This window comes from Genypterus blacodes, unplaced genomic scaffold, assembly GCF_046128005.1.
Source record: "Genypterus blacodes isolate CSIRO-AG114 ecotype Tasmania unplaced genomic scaffold, CSIRO-AGI_Gbla_v1 ptg000133l_1, whole genome shotgun sequence".
Taxonomy (NCBI): Eukaryota; Metazoa; Chordata; class Actinopteri; order Ophidiiformes; family Ophidiidae; genus Genypterus; species Genypterus blacodes.
The window spans coordinates 4,242,487-4,261,255 of record NW_027466935.1 but is presented as its reverse complement, the minus strand read 5'-3'; the positions used below and the strand labels follow the sequence as shown (position 1 = coordinate 4,261,255).

At 43.1% G+C, this 18,769-nt stretch overlaps 2 protein-coding genes across 3 annotated transcripts; both read left to right on the top strand.

The window, feature by feature from the left end:
* The first annotated feature begins 741 nt into the window (after positions 1-741).
* On the top strand, positions 742-5,715 carry otpa (orthopedia homeobox a). 2 transcript variants are annotated; one of them, XM_076164118.1, is made up of 3 exons: positions 742-1,098; positions 1,559-2,011; positions 4,354-5,715. In XM_076164118.1, the coding sequence occupies exons 1-3, from the start codon at positions 991-993 to the stop codon at positions 4,861-4,863; spliced, it is 1,071 nt and encodes a 356-aa protein (XP_076020233.1). In that variant the 5' UTR covers positions 742-990; the 3' UTR covers positions 4,864-5,715. The 2 variants fall into 2 exon arrangements, with proteins under 2 accessions (XP_076020233.1, XP_076020232.1); XM_076164117.1 differs by lacking the exon at positions 742-1,098 and having other exon boundaries at positions 1,301-2,011.
* Positions 5,716-13,217: 7,502 nt separating this feature from the next.
* On the top strand, positions 13,218-18,619 carry wdr41 (WD repeat domain 41). Its single transcript, XM_076164334.1, has 13 exons — positions 13,218-13,607; positions 13,979-14,094; positions 14,880-14,928; positions 15,398-15,526; positions 15,666-15,728; positions 15,879-15,990; positions 16,117-16,179; positions 16,277-16,378; positions 16,488-16,672; positions 16,774-16,895; positions 17,103-17,188; positions 18,146-18,279; positions 18,362-18,619. The coding sequence occupies exons 1-13, from the start codon at positions 13,560-13,562 to the stop codon at positions 18,500-18,502; spliced, it is 1,350 nt and encodes a 449-aa protein (XP_076020449.1). The 5' UTR covers positions 13,218-13,559; the 3' UTR covers positions 18,503-18,619.
* Positions 18,620-18,769: the final 150 nt, after the last annotated feature.

Here is an 18,769-nt window from a genome sequence, read left to right as displayed (position 1 = left end):
GAATTATGCGCTTAATTTGCTCACATATCATTTACACCGAGTCCCTCCCTTCTTGACAGTCGGGCCTAAATACTAGTAAATTACCTCTAATTTATACTGATTTTACTCTGATAATTGCAATAAAGGCTGATAGATTCGGCACTAATTATATAAAAACCTAATGGCCTTGAAAATTAGCCTGGTTAGAAATATATAAACTTTGTTGTTTGGCTCACTGTGGGTTCACCTCAATTCCAAGAGGTATTTAATGGATATGTTGTAAAAAGGTCGACGAGATGATTATAGAAGACTATAAGGTCACTATAAAAACAAGAAAGGGCAATAATAATAAATGCAGTATGATATTTTAGACTCAACTTCCTATTCAAGGTGTTCCATGTCCCCATATTAACCTAAAGGTGTGTTTATGGAGCCATGTGCTTCTCCTTCATATATGAATAACCCTCATGCACTTCTTGTTCTAAGCCTTGATGGGTAAAGTGTGTTCCTATAAAAAGAGAGCAGAACAGCATGCGCAATTAAACAAATATTGTAGTGATCCAACATTTCTTGAACGGGTCGAAGCTTCCACACAGATATTAAATCAGGTTATTTTATTGGATGTAATTTGGAGGAGAAATCAAAGCCAATTACAGGAATGAGGAGGAATGAACTTGTGGGTGTGGGAGAATAGGATGGAGTGGGGGTGGGGGTGGTCTGGTGGGGGGGCGTGTGTGTTTGTGTGTGTGTGTGTATCGGCGGTGACTGGGGTCTCGGGGTAAAGCTGACATACCTCAGGCTTCAACTCTGATTGGTCCTCGTTTGGAGAAGCTCATGGGTTCATTCCGTTGTTAAGCGCCTCCCCATTTCTCTAAACTACATTATAATGCAACGAACCTCCCTTTTAACCACAAACCGAATTTGCTTTCATTTAGGCTATATATATTTCCTAAATAGGTTAAAGTCATAGAGATTTTTTTGGAATAGCATTTCGCCCTGGAGCGGTGCGCAATGCTATCTCACGCCGACCTCCTGGATGCTCGCCTCGGTGAGTTCTCATCACCAAACTCCGGCCTTCAACTCTACTGTAAGCTGGAGGCATTTCTAATCTTAAATCAAGCTCAGAAAATTGACAATTTGCTTCTTATATTATCTTAATGTGATTGAAGTGAACTAAACTGGCTTAATTCATTGGAAAAGTAATTATTATTATTATATTACGGCGTAATTTGATTTAACCATTTTCTAAGAAACCAATGTGATCGAATTGAATTAAGAGTATTTAAGGGGCAAATTGTAATGTGCATGTGTGTGTGTGTGTGTGTGTGTTTGCTCTCGGTGAAATGTTGTGTTTACTCTCTTATTTGTATTTAAAATGTCGTCGGGCTGCTTTCACGCATGATCATGTGGACTTTGCTTTTCTATTAATGACAAACTTCCATTACAGCTACAAAATAATCCTTCAACAAGTCACCGTTGCTGCTGTTTTCACTGTAAACGTGTAATATAGAGATTTGGTCCACTATGTGTGAGTGTTTCCTGTCCTGTGTGAAGTATTGGCGCTACACGTTTCACAAAGTGTCTGCTCTGTGCAGGGATGAAAGATGCGGCGGAGCTTCTGGGCCACAGGGAAGCTTTAAAGTGCAGACTGGGCGGCGGAGGACCCGATCCGGGCCATTCCGGAGAGCTCGGTCCGGGACCTGACAGCGTGGAGGGAGCCACCATGCTCCCCGGCGATGATATCAACGGCGGCGGCGGAGGAGGAGGAGGAGGAGGAGGAGGAGGAGGAAGCAACCCGGTGCAGGTGAACAGCAAAGAGCAGGAAAAGCAGCAGCAGCAGCAACAACAGCAGAACAACAATTCCAACCAGTCCGCAAGCCAGCAGACCCAGAAACAGAAACGGCACCGGACCCGGTTTACTCCGGCGCAGCTGAACGAGCTGGAGAGGAGCTTCGCCAAGACGCACTACCCAGATATCTTCATGCGGGAGGAGCTGGCGCTGAGAATCGGCCTGACCGAGTCCAGAGTGCAGGTAGGACTGCTGCACGATCGCGCCTCTCCGTTGTGGATGTTACAGTAAAGCTCCGGACGCTCAGCTGCTTAAGACAGACACACACACACACACTCATCTGGTATTTCACTGTAAAAACAGCTACAGCTAAAGTGGATTCAATGTGAAATTATTCTAGATTTAAACCGCAAATATGAGTATAAGTAAGTATATTTATTAAAATAGTAGCCTATATAGTATGAAAGAAAAATTAAGATTATTTGTAGATGTAAATTTGTAATTGTAATAACTCGCATGACTTAACAATTCATAAAATCAAATGAAAAACTTCAAACCAACCATAATGAAAAAAAACAGATAATCCAGCATTAACAGTCAATCCACTACAGTTCATCCCCACTATTTGTTTAAATATTCCATTCATTTCAGACACAACCTCGCTGAAATGTTTTTTTTTTGCAATAATCTAAAACTATATTCAATTTTGTCGTCAGGGTTATTAAGTGTGTTTTGAAAGAATCTCCATTTATATTTATTAATATATGTAAAGGGGAAATAACACATTCAGTAAATGTCACAACAAATGAGTCATATTGCCGTGCATTGAGCATTCGACTGTAGAGTAAAACACAATCTTAAATTTGTAAAAAGAGTAAAAAATAATAATAATTCAACGTCAATATTTTCCCGTAATTTGTGATTTGTAGGCTAATAAAATAGAAAAGTAAAATATTAGGGCTAAATTAGGAATATCACAGCTGCAACAAAATTGATTTTAGTGTATATATGTTATTATAAATAATTATATGTGCTGCAGCTTGAAACGGGGCGTGTGTGTTTGTGTGTGTCTGTAGTGTAATACATAAATAATAATACAATAAGGAGTGCCTTGCCCAAAAGCTAGTATTTTTGGACCTCGGATTCAAACTTGTGACCTCACGGACTAATTACTTGCAGTAAAACCGCAAAAAAATACGCATTAGGCTTTATAATAACCCTCTGACCAGTGATTTGTTATACTTGATTGTTCCGTTACACGCGATTGACGACAACCAAATTGTGAAGATGACAAATGTTAGAATGATCGTTTATTTCTAAGAAACCAGAATTGTTGCAGTCAGAGAAGAAAGCTTTTATTTTATTTTATTTTATTTTATTTTATTTATTCTATTTCCGGTGACACGCCTCTCTAACCCTCTGAACGTCACATTTGCGTACCATTTCACTCGTGCTCCTCTCGCGTAATGAATCAACCGGGAACCAAATCACGATTTCAGCGTTATTACACGACCGTAATTACACTCCCATCAAACGTTTTATAATACAGTCCAAGTCACAATGGTGACGGTCAGTGGCGGCGCACATTCTGTCCTAAATGATGGAACCTTCTGGATCTTCTCCTCGGCTGCTTGCCTCCGCCCAGTTTATCTTGTCAGCACAAATACAAAATCACGCTCCTATAAAATAGCACGAATCACTCACTGCCTTATTAACTACAGCGATGGCAAGAGCACTTGGCTCGTTCACATGTGAAATAATACCCCTAATAATCATTATTATTGCATGGGCCAATTCAATTTCCATTTACTATTTACATAAAATAACAATTAGTGAAATGGCGCTCATCAACAGTTATGATATAGGGATAAAGAAGAAGCAGGATCCGGTCTGGATCCACCGCTGCTGTCACTGCGGGGTGAACATCTTCATGCTGGAGGCTCCGAGTGAGAAATAGTATTTTCTTTCCTGTGTGAAGTGAAATGCGATCCAGGGCGGATTTCACGGCTGGATACGCGGGGGAGGGAGCGAGATTGGGGCCCGCTGCTGTTATTACCGCGCCCCGCATCCACAACCACGGCCTCCACATTAATCACACACAGCAGCCAAATCCATACAAAGCCCAGAAATAAAGTCTGCTGCACAGAACAGCGTCTTTTAGGACCTATGTGTGTGTGTGTGTGTGTGTGTGTGTGTGTGTGTGTGAGAGAGAGAGGGTCCACAACAAAGATCATGACGAAAAATCATGAAATCTGGGGTCACTGACAGATTTAACGTTCTTTACCCAATTTTATTATTATTACCCGTTTTATTTTCAGGTATTTAAAAAATATATATAAATTGTGATCACATGGACATTGATCATAGCAGCGTAAACATCATGCCAGCAGCATAAATGTGATCATTCCCATTGATTTATGTTTGTATTGTCGCTGTTTGTATGATCACGATGATCACAGATTGATGTCATCACCTTTTTATAGCCCAATAACACTGGTGGACCTTCTATTGCACCCACCGCCATCACACTTCACCTCCTGATCGCCTCTCTCTCTCTCTCTCTCTCTCTCTCTTTCTCTCTGCAGGTTTGGTTCCAGAACCGGCGCGCCAAGTGGAAGAAGCGCAAGAAGACCACCAACGTGTTCCGATCTCCAGGGACTCTCCTGCCGACCCACCACGGTCTGCCTCAGTTCCCGTCGGCCGCGGCGGCAGCGGCGGCGATGGGAGACAGCCTTTGCTCCTTCCACGCGAACGACACCCGCTGGGCCACGGCAGGGATGCCCGGCGTGTCCCAGCTCCAACTACCGCCGGCTCTGGGCCGCCAGCAGGCCATGGCGCAGTCCCTGTCTCAGTGTAGCCTCGCCGGGCCGCCTCCAAACTCCATGGGTCTGTCCAACATGTCGTCGAACGGCCCCGGGCTTCAGTCCCACCTCTACCAGCCCACTTTCCCCGGAATGTCCCTGTCCGGCCCTAATAACGTGACCGGCTCGCCTCAGCTGTGTAGCTCCCCGGACAGTGACGTCTGGAGAGGGACAAGCATCGCCTCTCTGCGCCGCAAAGCGCTGGAGCACACAGTATCCATGAGTTTCACCTAGGAACTCGACGACACTAAAGGCCACCCGAAGAGCTTTTCTTTCACTTAAACAGCGAGCTTCTGCGCAGTTAGTTATCGTGCATCCATTTCAACCCAAGAAGTGGAAAAATGCAACCCGGATATTTGTTGTGAAAATCACAAAGCACAGAGCTGCACTTGGCTGCTTCCTCCCCAAATATTGACCAGTCACACAAAAGGGAAGACTGAAGATATACGAATCAAGCACCAGGCTGGTTCAATTTTAGCATTTATCATTTATTGTTGCGCATGTGCCCTCTGACAGTTATTTATTTATCTATTTAAATTAACTTATTTGTTGGTTCAGTATGTTTATTTATTCCGCACTGGGCGCTCTTGCCTTTTATTCTAGCGGGGCTTTTAGTGACATGTGCTTGGTGACTGATGGTTTCTGAAGACACATTCTATATGGATACATTGAAATGCAAAAGGTCACACACACCCCCCCCCCCTTTCATCTGCTGCACAGCATGCAACTGGGATGGGCCGAGGGTGCACAGTGGATGTGCAGAAAACAAGGCACTAGAGAGGAGGTTTACACATAGAATAGATCAACTTCAACTGGAACGAGATGGAAACCTGGGACTGATTTCACTGTAATCAGGAGAACACAGAAAAGAACTTGACTGCATGTACTGTCCAAAGCGAAAATGAGGGAAATATTATAAATTTAAGACAAGGAAATTGACTTAACTATAATCTGTTATATAGGATGTTTTGTGTAGCAGAAGCACTCTTGTTCCCATTTGGTCAGTTTGTGATAACTTATGTTCCAAATTATGTCTGTGCTTATTATCAAAGAGGACTTTCTTAAATGTTTGAACCATTTTGTTTCATGGACATGTTTATATCAATTCAATGTAAAAGATCAAATAAAATCATTTTGAATTATGTCACACCATGAATCAAATCTTCTTTCTTGAATATGTTTATCCTATGAGAAGAAGAAGAATTGTGTGCATATTGTAGTATAACTGCACCAACTGCTGCTGTAGTTTGTTTTAAATATCTAATGCAAAAATATGTATTAAGACAATTACATTGTCAAACAGTTTCCCTGCATCTGACACATTTAAATCACATTTAATTGATATTCCGTCTTGTTCACTTCAGTGTTGACTGCGCTGTTAGTCCAATACAGACCTACGTGATCGTTTGATTTTCTAAAAATCCCATATCTTGGTGAATTTAAGAGCTAGAGCTCTAAAATTTAAAAACACAGCATCTACAGGACACCAGTATTGTTTTCTGTAAATTTGGGGCAAAGTTCATTTTTGGTCCAATTTCCTAAAACAACAGTGTATACATGGACCAAATCGTTTGTTTTTCTGAAAAGCCCATATCTTGGCAAATTTAAGATTTAGAGCTCTATAATTTAAAAACCAAATTGTTAGATTTTCTAAAAAGCCCATATGTGCTGCCTTTAATTTAATTGAAGTTATAACAGTAAAGATGTTTATTTAGTGTACATTGGTCTGTACTAATTCCCTCTGCTGACAAGGAGGGGTAACATTCTATGGTTCTCACAGTCAATCAAAGTCACCTGAGCAGAGGTCTAATCAGCCAGAACAATGAAAGGCACTTGTGAGGTGTGGTTTCTCAGTGGAGCTCAGACTGACACCTGGAGGAGTTGTGCATGTTGCTAGCTGAACATTATCTTGATGTGCTTCTGCCTACTATTTGTCTGTGAGTAACTAATTGTGTTGTGAGTGTTATATGTTATATTATGTGTATGTATGTATGTTTAATTTACTTAGAGAGCTCTAAAAGTTAAAAATACAGCATCTGCAGGACACGAGGATCAATTTCTGTAAGTTTGGGGCAAATTTTGTTTTTTGGTCCAATTTTCCCGAACGACAGTTTAACCATGGACCAAAAAAAAACATTTGCCCCAAACTTGCATAAAACGATCCTCGTGTCCTGCAGATGCCGACTTTGAAAAATTGAGAGCTCAAGCTCTTAAATTCTCCGAGATATGGGCTTTTGAAGACGCCGAACGATTTGGTCCATGGTTACACTGTCGTTTGGGGAAATTGGACCAGAACATAAAATTTACCCCAACCTTACAGAAAACGATCCTCGTGTGCTGCAGATGCCGACATTGAAAAATTTAGAGCTGTAGTTCTTAAATTCACCGAGATATGGGCTTTTGAAGACGCCGAACGATTTGGTCCATGGTTACACTGTCGTTCGGGAAAATTGGACCAAAAAAAAAAAATTGCCCCAAACTTACAGAAAACGATCCTCGTGTCCTGCAGATGCCGACTTTGAAAAATTGAGAGCTCGAGCTCTTAAATTCTCCGAGATATGGGCTTTTGAAGATGCCGAACGATTTGGTCCGTGGTTACACTGTCGTTCGGGAAAATTGGACCAAAAAAAAACATTTGCCCCAAACTTACAGAAAACGATCCTCGTGTCCTGCAGATGCCGACTTTGAAAAATTGAGAGCTCGAGCTCTTAAATTCTCCGAGATATGGGCTTTTGAAGATGCCGAACGATTTGGTCCATGGTTACACTGTCGTTCGGGAAAATTGGACCAAAAAAAAACATTTGCCCCAAACTTACAGAAAACGATCCTCGTGTCCTGCAGATGCCGACTTTGTAAAATTGAGAGCTCAAGCTCTTAAATTCACCGAGATATAGGCTTTTGAAGACGCCGAACGATTTGGTCCATGGTTTCACTGTCGTCCGGGAAAATTGGACCAAAAAAAATGTTCTGCCCCAAACTTACAGGAAACGATCCCCGTGTCCTGCAGATGCCGACTTTGAAAAATTTAGAGCTGTAGCTCTTAAATTGACCAAGATATGGGCTTTTGAAGACGGCGAACGATTTGGTCCAACACTGTCGTTCAGGAAAATTGGACCAAAAAAAAAAATTTGCCCCAACCTTACAGAAAACGATCCTCGTGTCCTGCAGATGCCGACTTTGAAAAATTGAGAGCTCAAGCTCTTAAATTCTCCGAGATATGGGCTTTTGAAGATGCCGAACGATTTGGTCCATGGTTACACTGTCGTTCGGGAAAATTGGACCAAAAAAAAACATTTGCCCCAAACTTACAGAAAACGATCCCCGTGTCCTGCAGATGCCGACTTTGAAAAATTTAGAGCTGTAGCTCTTAAATTGACCAAGATATGGGCTTTTGAAGACGCCGAACGATTTGGTCCATGGTTACACTGCCGTTCGGGAAAGTTGGACAAAAAAAAAATTTGCCCCAAACTTACAGAAAACGATCCTCGTGTCCTGCAGATGCCGACACAAGGGTTATTTTCTGTAAGTTTGGGGCAAAGTAAATTTTTGGTCCAGTTTCCCAAAACGACAGTGTATACATGGACCAAATTTTTTGTTTCTCTAAAAAGCCCATATCTTGGCGAATTTCAGATTTAGAACTCTCAAATTTAAAACCAAATCATTTGATTTTTTAACACATCAGTTTGGTCCTCTCGTGCTGCTTGTCATTGTTAATTTCAGCGAGTAGGCTAATCCAACTATTTGATTGTCAGGGTTTGATTACCCAGACTGTAATATTTTCTACTCCTTTGCTTCATTGTTTTGTTTTACTTACATTATAGGTTTGATTTCCATGTTGTTTTTTTTTGCCAATCAACATGACAGGTTGATTCGCAAGGCAAGGCAGAGGTTATATTTGTGTTGAATCTGTCTGGGAGTTTGCTATGCGCTTCATTGTGCTTCTGAGGACTTCATTTTTATGTCGTACTATAGCAGACACAACTAATTAAAACTCACCAAACTAGAAAACTCAAAGCGCAAATCTCCACCAAGCCCTTGCTTGACATAAGACACACACAACATGCATTTATATGTACCATTTCACTTAAACTTCACTTTGTACAAACTCCTCTGACGCAGCTATTTAGATTTTAAGTCAATCTTGAGCATGAGTTGTAGAAGGTGTGGTAGAAATAAAAGGAACATTGTTCCTTGACCTAAAAATCTCTCCATAGCAACCAGAATGCTATCGCTAAGTAGTTTTGGAGCTCTGTCGCTATTAAAGATCAATTACATTTGTTTGGACTGAATCAGAGTTGCAATTCTACGATCGCCTCTATGTGACATTGTATTTCTGATGACCAATAATTGACAGTCAATAATGGGACACACACAAGAGGAAATGTACAACTGCACAGAAGAAGAAGAAGAATGTACTGTAATGTTGCACCCTAACCTCTTTTTTGCAAAAACAAAATGATCTGTGCTGTCATCAAGTTGTTGATGTCAGAGTGATATTCACCTTCACACATGTGCCTCTCTACCACCATTCAGTGCTCTAAGCCCTGTGGCCTTAGCAACGGTATGGCAGTTGCAACCTAACTCTGTAAAACGTCTTTTTGGCTTCAGCTAGATACCATTCCAAACAAAAGTTATTCCTAATTTCATTTTTTTAAAGAGAAAAAGAAGCTGTCAAATGATGCCTGATGTCATAGCTGCATGCAGTGTGTTCACGGTATCATGTCTGGATACACTCACTGTAATCACAATGTAGAAGAGATCTGTGGGCGGAGAAGCATAGGGATAAAGATTTTTGTAGTCTAGCGACAGATGTGAAATAATATTACATAAATGTAATAATTTGTTTCACTATCACCCAGGTTAATTAGTTTGTGGAAATGGGTAACCTATTTCTCATTGGGTAATTTGTCACACACTGACGAGGTAGCCAATCAGTGACCCTGCTGTTGGTGGGATCATTTCTTCCAGAATGCTGTGCAGGGAGTGTGTCGCAGAAAATGTGAGAGCAGGCCAATGTTTACCTCCTATTTATTTCACACAAATAAATGAAATCAGTCAATAAACCATCCAAGGGTGAATATGGCTCTCTCTCTCCTGGATTATGAATGAGAGCTCATTAATTTTCCTCTGTCTGTGTGTGGGGGGTGAGAGAGAGAGAGAGAGAGAGAGAGAGAGAGAGAGAGAGAGAGAGAGAGAGAGAGAGAGAGAGAGAGAGAGAGAGAGAGAGAGAGAGAGAGAGAGAGAGAGAGAGAGAGAGAGAGAGAGAGAGAGAGAGAGAGAGAGAGAGAGAGAGAGTGTTTTTGTATGCATTAGTGCATATGCTCTTGTGTGTGTGTGTGCATGTGGGTGTGCACTTTTGTGTATGACAAACTAGCATATCTGAGAATTCCAGCCACTATCTTAAAGTAACATTGCCAAGTTTATATGTGTATGATATAAAGTCTAGCACTGTGACTTAAGTCCATGTGTACGTTTGCAGAAAATACACTCTCTGCTAAAAAATAAATAATAAAAATACTTGAAAGTATTTTGATCTTGTGCTTTCATCTTGCACTTGAGCATTTTGACTTGGAAAGACTTGATACTTTCCCCAAAGCAAAGATGACAAATTATACTTCATTTGAAGCAAATCTTTGTTTCCCAGATCCTCATTCAATCAATCAGATAGCTAATCAATGACTGTAAAAACAATTGCTGATCAGCAGAGCCACTCCGGAATCTGCTACCACATCGATTACATTGTTGGCAACAGAATTTAAATGCAAAACCCAGTGTAACATCAAATGTTATTGAAGCCGTAAAGTAAGGGCTAAACGCTTATAGTATCTAGTGCTTTGTTTAATGATTGGTCAGTGCAATCTTTACCTGGAGAGGGAGAGGGTGGGAAGTCCAGAACTCTGTGGCCACTATGGAAGAGCTGTGACTAGTGAGAGGAACATATGGGCTACTGGCCAACAACAAATACAGTAAGGTAAAGCACAGGAGCAGTTATTAATCTAAACAAAATCCAATCCTCCTGGGTTTGGGGGTTAGAGATATGTTGGTGGCTTCATATACAAGTTATGAGTACAAGTTTTGGATTATAATTAAGGAGAACTTTAATTTTATTTGACAGGCCGAGTTTAAGTGTATTGTTATTCCAGATGGTGTGGAGAATATTCTATTTGAAGGTTTTATTAATTTTCGTTAAAACAGCGAGCCAGGGCGACGCTGTCTCCAGTTCCCTCTGACGAGCCTGACTGACATCTCACTGCTCCCTCCATTTGTCATTGTTTGAAGAGGTCTTAATTGTATTACATGCAAATGAAGAGATTTGATTTTTGCCCATTATCTATTCATAAGAGAAAGTGAACAGAACATTAGTGGGTCACCAAATGAGGGTGGGGAGGGAGGAGGGGACGGGGACGGGGACGGGGGACGGGAGACGGCGGACTCATGATCAGTCAGACAGAGCGAGGAAGAGGAGAGACAGGAGCAGAGGCTGAGTCAAAGCGCTTTGTCTGCTCTTGTGGTATACATCCCATCTTTGGTGAAATAATCCCAATCCTGCATCCAAACTGAACTGCATACGTTGACTGTGACTGTATGTGTGAATGCAATAGGTCAAGGTTGATAATTAACGTATGATGACTGAAACACAGCAATTACAGTCATACTCATGTGACAAATCAAAGTGACAGAAGCTTGAATATACTCACATATCCTCCGCAGTCAGACCATACCATCATCCTCCTGGATTATGTGCCATCTATATTGTAATCAAAGGCACAGCGTTGTTTTGGTTTTGAATTACCTTTGGATAGAAATGGACAAGTGTGTGATTCCAGTGCACACCTGTCTTATGACACCTAGTGTGCCGGCCTCTGTCGAAGTCTTTGGGAAGCAAACATGTATATCATTAATATACAGAACAGGCTGTAAAGTCAGATACTTGAAATGGAATACAATTTGGGACGGTTCTTCTATTTCTTCTTCTTGTTTTTAGCTGTCGACATGTGAAAGCACGACTCTGGGTGCAGATCCCATGTGGAGGCAGGGACCAAAGTAGGTAAAGCAGTACACAGTGAAACATTGATGAAGAGGGACAGTGAAGTGTGTTGGTCAACAATGAGCCTCTCTCCTCTACAAGACCACACCGATGCAGCGAGGGAGGGACGGTTATTGAATACTGTTGTTGGTCCATTGTTAAATTACAGCTTAATTCCTTTTCCATCATCATAACCATTTGTTTTCTCTTTGGCAGCAGAGACAAGAGGATGAGATAAGGCGCTGAGCGGGGGAGAGGGAGCGGACAGGCTCTGACTCGGTTGCTCCTCCGTCCTGTTAGTGTTAGGTGGTGTTGGGATCATGACATCTCCTCTTAGCTGATTTCTGCCATTGCTCATACAGACACCTTGTCTACTCCAGACCAAGGCCGCCATACTCAGGAACCACTTACTTTTTCTCCTATTTCTTCCCATTTCATTTCTATATTTCACTCACTCACTCTTCCGCTTATCTTGTCACCTGCCCTTTTTTCCCCCCACAATGCTCACATTCTGGCTTTGTTACTCTATAGTCTATACTATATTTGATTCTTGCATTCCATCACATTTTCATTAATTTGGCCAAAGCCCTTTATATCTTTGGTATTCCAGTTAACTTGCAACACTTCATACTTGCTATCCTTACCTGAGCCAGAACCCATTTTTCACCCCATCCTCAAGAATCTACATGCATTTGACTTGTTCATTTCAGACATCTGACAGATAGTTAAACATCAGAGCCTCAGTCAGCCACCCAGCGCCACATCGAAAAATTCTTTCACTCCACCTCACCCAATCCCTCTCCCCAACCCTCCTCTTTTCTCTTGCTGCCCTTGAGCTTTTCTATTACCGCATGGAAAGCACCTCGCAGCCCCTGACAAGCGCAGCGGATCGACACTAAATCAGAAATCAGTGCCAGCCGTGGATCTGAGCCACCATGAAGGTCACAGGCCCTACACTGCATGTCGTCTCAATTGGGAAAGCAGGAGTAGACACAGATAGGGTGATGTGTGGGTGTGCACGCCTGTGAGTGTGTTAACAGGGCAAACACAGAGAAAAAGAATGAAGGAAGATGTTGATGGAGATCTGCGCAAGAAAATGATGCTGGGAAAGAAGAAAAATAAAAAGCTAAATAAAGAGAAAATATACGCACTGAGTTATGCGATACAATTAAACAAATAAACAATAATTATTCAATTTTGCCTTTCAAGAATGATGCTTAAAATGTACATAACTTAAGAGGAAATAAATGGGCAATGCTCCAATTGCTCCAATTGCAAGCGGAAGGCGCAGACTTCCTGATCTCATGGGATTGTTACATACTGCCATCTAGTGGTGTATAAGAAAATGACAACTATTTCAACAAGACGCATTAAATACTGAAATATCATCCACATAGAGTAAAAAAAATATGAAAGAAAAACAAAAACCTGATCGTGTCCTTTTGTAGTAGATAAAATATCACCATGACAGGTTGAAAACAGAAGTGTAAAGACACCATCACGTACCCACGAACCAAAAAAGCATACCTTCGCTTTTTTGAATATTGTGCAACCAAGGCTTCCGTCGTTGAGTCACATGAATGATTTGTTGTGGTCTTGTCAGTTCCTCTACCATTTAACCATACATTTATACAACGGCGATTATGTGTCATTTATCAACCCCGGTGAAATTATCCGGTCAAAGTCTCAAATTCTAACCAGAAAGACAAAGAAGCGGACATTACGCCGAGCTAGCGTGCTAAGCTAGCGTCCCTGTTGACGACAATGACAAATTGCACGCGCATGAAATTGTAGCTTGTTTTCCTTGCTTTCCTATGTTGTCATGTTTTGGCTTTAATATCGACTAAAGGAATATCAAATTTATATTTTTGCTCCGTAAAGCGTTTAGTTTTAAGATTTAGCAATGTTTAAGTGGATGCTTGGTGGCCGGGAAGCTCAGAATGCGGTGGAGGTAAGACGGCGAAGATGTTTGTCCAGATGAGGCTCCATGTTGTGTCGTAGTCTGAGCCCGTCGGTGATATTAAACATGTTTAATTTAACGATTATTAAGCTTTTATACAATCACAAGACCTCCATAAATACACATGCATGGAAGTACAGTTAGCCATCAAATTATACTGCAATACATTTGACCATAATGCAATATAAAGGACATAATTGAACACTGATCAGCCCCAGAATCTGTAAATAAGGATGATTCATAAGCTAAATTTTCAAATCAACATCTGCCACCAACTTCAGCCAACTATTGATCAATTTTAGTATGTTCGTTGGAGTCTCAGACCTCCGTTTATTTGTCTTGTGTCCCTCTAATGTCTGCAGAAAAGCCCGGTGCTGTGCATTGGAGAGGAACAGCCCAAAAACTGGTTCACTGAGCTGCAGGTGCTGAAAGGACATTTTGACATTGTTCGATTTCTGGTGCAGATTGATGACTTCAGGTAAGCAGACTGCCACCTCCTCTTCACTCCCGCTCCTCTTTCTCCTCTCTACCCATGGCTGGACTCTATCCCTGTATGATTGACAGGAGATCCTCCTCTACTGCCGCCTTACAGACCATGACAAGAGCCCAATCATCACCACTACAGGATTGTGTGTGTGTGTGTGTGTGTGTGTGTGTGTGTGTGTGTGTGTGTGTGAGAGGAGTACAGTATAACCTAAGCTTTTTAATGTTGTTCATACACACATAAAGGGGGTTTGCACCTGATCTCCTCTCTTGCAGCTTTGTGGAAGCTTGCTGCGTGCTGGCATGGTAGACTGGCTCTGCATAAACTGGACAGAACTCTGTGTGTGTGTGTGTATGTGTGTGTGTGTGTGTGTGTGTCAGAGGGTGGGGGGTTTGCTCCACCACAGCTTCACGCCTGGTCTCCTCCAGTAATAACCCCTCTCCTCTGGGTCGTCTCCTCTCCACACACAGGTCCACAGTCGGGGGCAAAGGCCAGAAAATTTTCTCCAGATTGCTTTTGAAGAGAGAAAATGCATCCTAGACAATTCCCCTTTTTTATCTCTTCTTTTTTTTCATCCCCCTTCCGTTGAGTTTTGGGAACAGGTAGTGTGGATAGCTGAGGGTCAAAGGGCAAGTGACTGGTGTTAAACCTCTGGACAGATGTTTTGCGGGGCGGTGATGGAGCTACTGGAAACGATTCCTCACGCACAGATAGAGATTGTAAGACTACACTCCAATCCACTCATAAGAAACCTTTCACCTCGTGTTTTCCTTTTCCAGATGTGCCTCAGCAGGAGACGACGGCCTGGTTTTGGTCTGGAACATCGAGGTGAATGTTGTTGATGTTTACCAGCTGTACAATCTGTGTGTTTGAAGTTATGTCCCCCCATCTCATAACTGAATTGTGACATTCTCTCTCTGTCTCTGTCTGTCTCTGTCTGTCTCTCTCTGTCTCTCTCTCTCTCTCTCTGTCTCTCTCTCTCTCTCTCTGTCTCTCTCTCTCTCTCTCTCTCTGTCTCTCTGTCTCTCTGTCTCTCTCTCTCTGTCTCTCTGTCTCTCTCTCTCTCTCTCTGTCTCTCTCTCTCTCTCTCTGTCTCTCTCTCTCTCTCTGTCTCTCTCTCTCTCTCTCTCTCTGTCTCTCTGTCTCTCTGTCTCTCTCTCTCTGTCTCTCTCTCTCTCTGTCTCTCTCTCTCTCTCTCTCTCTCTCTCTCTCTCTCTCTCTCTCTCTCTCTCTCTCTCTCTCTCTCTCTCTCTCTCTCTCTCTCTCTCTCTCTCTCTCTCTCCTCTCTGTGTGTCAGACTGGTGAGAGGCTGCGGGAGCTCAGGGGTCATTCCCAGCAAATTACAGCCATAACCACCTTCACATGCGCCGACGGAGACGCAACACACACCTCGCTCATCACCGCCTCCTCAGACCGAAGCCTCAGCGTATCCTTAAACCACAACCACAAAGAAACACACACACACACACACACACACACACACACACACACACACACACACACACACACACACACACACACACACACGTATGTGATGGTTGATTCTCCTTCATCTTGATCGTCAGCTGTGGGACCCTGACACAGGAAACAGAGTTCAGACCATCTCAGATCTCCAGTCGCCTGTAAAGGTAACAGGTCGTCTTTGAACAAACACCTGTGGCTCAGCTGCACTTTGGATCACTTGATTACTTTACATTTCACCTAATCGCTCATCATCAAAGTCATCAGTCATCAGTCAGTGCCATGTAGCTCAGATGGGTCTTCTGTCTCTCTCTCAGTGTTTGCTGGTGCTGGAGCGACTGTGTGTGTGTCTCTCCGGCGGGGAAGAACTGTGTGTGTGGAACAAAGACTTCCAGCTTCAGTGCCACAGGCAGAACCACAGTGACACTGGTAAGAAGGAAACACACACACACACACACACACACACACACACACACACACACACACACACACACACACACAGCTGCTGGTATACAAACTGCTTAATGATGTCGTTCTTGTCTTGTCATTCTGCAGGAATCACTGCTTTGATTGAGTTGCCAAAGAACTACATAGCAGCCGCGATGGATAAAGAGATCGGTGGGCGGAGCAACAGGACAACGACAACCAGTTTTATATACAAACAGACCAGACACACATGAGGTCATCGTCTCTGTTCTTCCTCTGTTGTTTGCAGTTATCTACAAGCTGTCAGTCTCTGCTCACTCTCTCACAGTGGACGTGATCCGCTGTCTGTCCGACCACCAGGACAACATCCGGGCTCTCATCAACGTCAACGGTCAGTCGCTGTAAATCTAAACGGTTGAATTCACGTCGCGGCGCAGACCGACGCCGCGTAATCTCGAGTCTGTGACGTTGACGGCGGTGCTGGTTGCCATTTCCCTCAGACGAGCTGTTTGCCAGCGGGTCGCACGCGGGCGAGCTGATCCTATGGGACGCCACCGATTGGAACGTCCTGGCCTACGAGCACATCCTGTGGGAGGAGTCACAGGCCGACACGCGGGCGGAGATACGCTTGGCCGCTCCCAAACCCAGCGAGATGTCCATCCAGCATCTGACCACCAACGGCAAGGTGAGGACGGCAGAAGAAGGGAAGAAGAAAGTGTTGCGTTCGTGCTCTGTGATGATGAGCTGTGTTTACATGTGTTAGCGACTGCGTGTGTGTGTTTGTAGCTCATCCTGGCAGCGGTGGGCAGCGGCCTGTATGTGTACAGTGTTCTGATGAAGATGGTGGTGGCCTACAAGAAGATCGCTCATGACTCTAATGTCTTACACACCATGCTGCTGTCTGACAGGTAAACACAGCTGCTCCGTCCTAACAAAGCTCTTCTGTCCCTAACCACTTGATTGGTCTCCTCCCTTCCTTTCCTCTCTCCTCTGTGCCCTGTAAACTTTTCTCCTCCATCCACTCACTGTGTCCACTCCCACACCGATGAATGTGGGTTAATATTTCAAATAACCAATCAATATAGAAGTGATATTGACGGTCGTTTGTCTGGCAGTGAGCTGATGTCGTGTTCTGAAGACGGAAGTGTGAGGATGTGGGAGATCCAGGACCTGCCCCTGCCCGCAGAACCAGCCTCTCCAGGTCTCTCACACACACACACACACACACACACACCAAAGTCTCTAAAACAGCTCTACAAACTGCCAGCAGATAGCAGCACAACGCAGCACAGTGGTGTAACAGGCAGCATGTGGGATTATGTGTAGAGTTGAACACACACACACTATGCACCACAGTGTGTGTGTATTCTTCATGAAACATCTAAAAAAAAAAAGAAAATTGTGTTCAGAGTTACAGATGACATACATGGTCCTAAATCTCAAAATTCAAAGATTAAGGAAAATTGTGTGTGTGTGTACAGGAACGTCTGGGTGTGTGGGTGGTTTGGTAGTGCAGTAATGAAGTCCAGATGCAGTATTGTGTGTATCAAAGGCGAGTGTAGTGTAGCAGCACTCAGAGAGAGAGAGAGGCTGTGTTTGGTACTTAAGTGGGCTGGTGGAGAGTGCAGTGATTTAGTGGGTGGGTGTGTGTGTGTGTGTGTCTGTGTGTCTTTGATGGTGGAGCTGCAGTCAGCGTAGAGTGGTGTTGTGATGCCGGAGAGACATTTGGCCGTACACTGAGGTTACACACACGCCACTTATCGCTGAAGTACATTTATCCGTCTTGTATTTGCTTCATGACTAAAGGAAACAAGAGAAGTCAGCAATCAAGTCACTTCTGTTCACTGTAGTCGAGCAGTGGCGTGTGTGTTCAGCATCTCCTCACGTCAACCAGGACTTTCATCTCTCAGCCTGTTATGTCTATCTGAAATCTGAATCGACCCATCACTTCCATCTTATTTGTGGCGTCGTGAAAGAGATTTGACTCAGAATTTTGTCTGGTTTCCGTCTTTCTTTGAAAATACAAAAAGAAAAGCTTTGTTCCAGCCGACACAGACGAGAACCATCACCAAACGTCCCAACACGGGAAATGTTCCACTGTGTGACTAAGAGTAGAAACCTTCCGTCAAACATTCTCTCCTCGCCTCCGTCTATTCAGGCTTCTTTGGGATGTGGACTTTCGGAAGGACAAACAAACAGGCTGGACCTCCTTTAAAGAAGATCACTGACATGCCCACCATCAGGATGCTGGAGTTAACGGGCGATCTGATCGGCCACTCTGGAGCAGTTCAGGTAAGATGTTTAGACAGTCCTGTGTATTATTTTGTCTATTCTGCTTCACAACGCTCAACCCGTCTGATCCCAACCCCGACAGATGTTTGTGAGCTTCCAGGAGAAAGGCTTGGTCACCTGCTCCACAGACCACCTGCTGATTCTGTGGAAGAACGGAGAGAGGCAGTCTCACCTCCGCAGCTTGGCACTTTTTCAAAAACTGGAGGACAACGGAGGCCTCTGACCTCAACCGGTCAATTATAATCACTGTGTGGATGTTTGTAACAAATCACTTTAAATGACTGTAATGATTGTTTACATTTTCACTGAAGTCTCAATAAATACCTCATGTCAAAAACAAAACTATAATCACTTGTTTTGTTTGCTCAGTAATTCAGGCGCTTAAGACCAAAGTAACACCCCATCACTTTGCTTGCATTTATATTTAAAGTATGTTTTAATAATCTCACAATACATTTTAAAGAGTGTCTGACATTGAACATCACAATAA

Bases quoted from the DNA above. Each gene is read 5' to 3' on its own strand.
- wdr41 (XM_076164334.1), top strand. From the start codon at position 13,560: ATGTTTAAGTGGATGCTTGGTGGCCGGGAAGCTCAGAATGCGGTGGAG. The intron at 15,527-15,665 runs GTATCCTTAAAC...CTTGATCGTCAG, and splicing joins CCTCAGACCGAAGCCTCAGC to CTGTGGGACCCTGACACAGG. The intron at 16,379-16,487 runs GTCAGTCGCTGT...CATTTCCCTCAG, and splicing joins GGCTCTCATCAACGTCAACG to ACGAGCTGTTTGCCAGCGGG.
- otpa (XM_076164118.1), top strand. From the start codon at position 991: ATGCTATCTCACGCCGACCTCCTGGATGCTCGCCTCGGTGAGTTCTCA. The intron at 1,099-1,558 runs GCTCAGAAAATT...CGTTTCACAAAG, and splicing joins CATTTCTAATCTTAAATCAA to TGTCTGCTCTGTGCAGGGAT. The intron at 2,012-4,353 runs GTAGGACTGCTG...TTCTCTCTGCAG, and splicing joins TGACCGAGTCCAGAGTGCAG to GTTTGGTTCCAGAACCGGCG.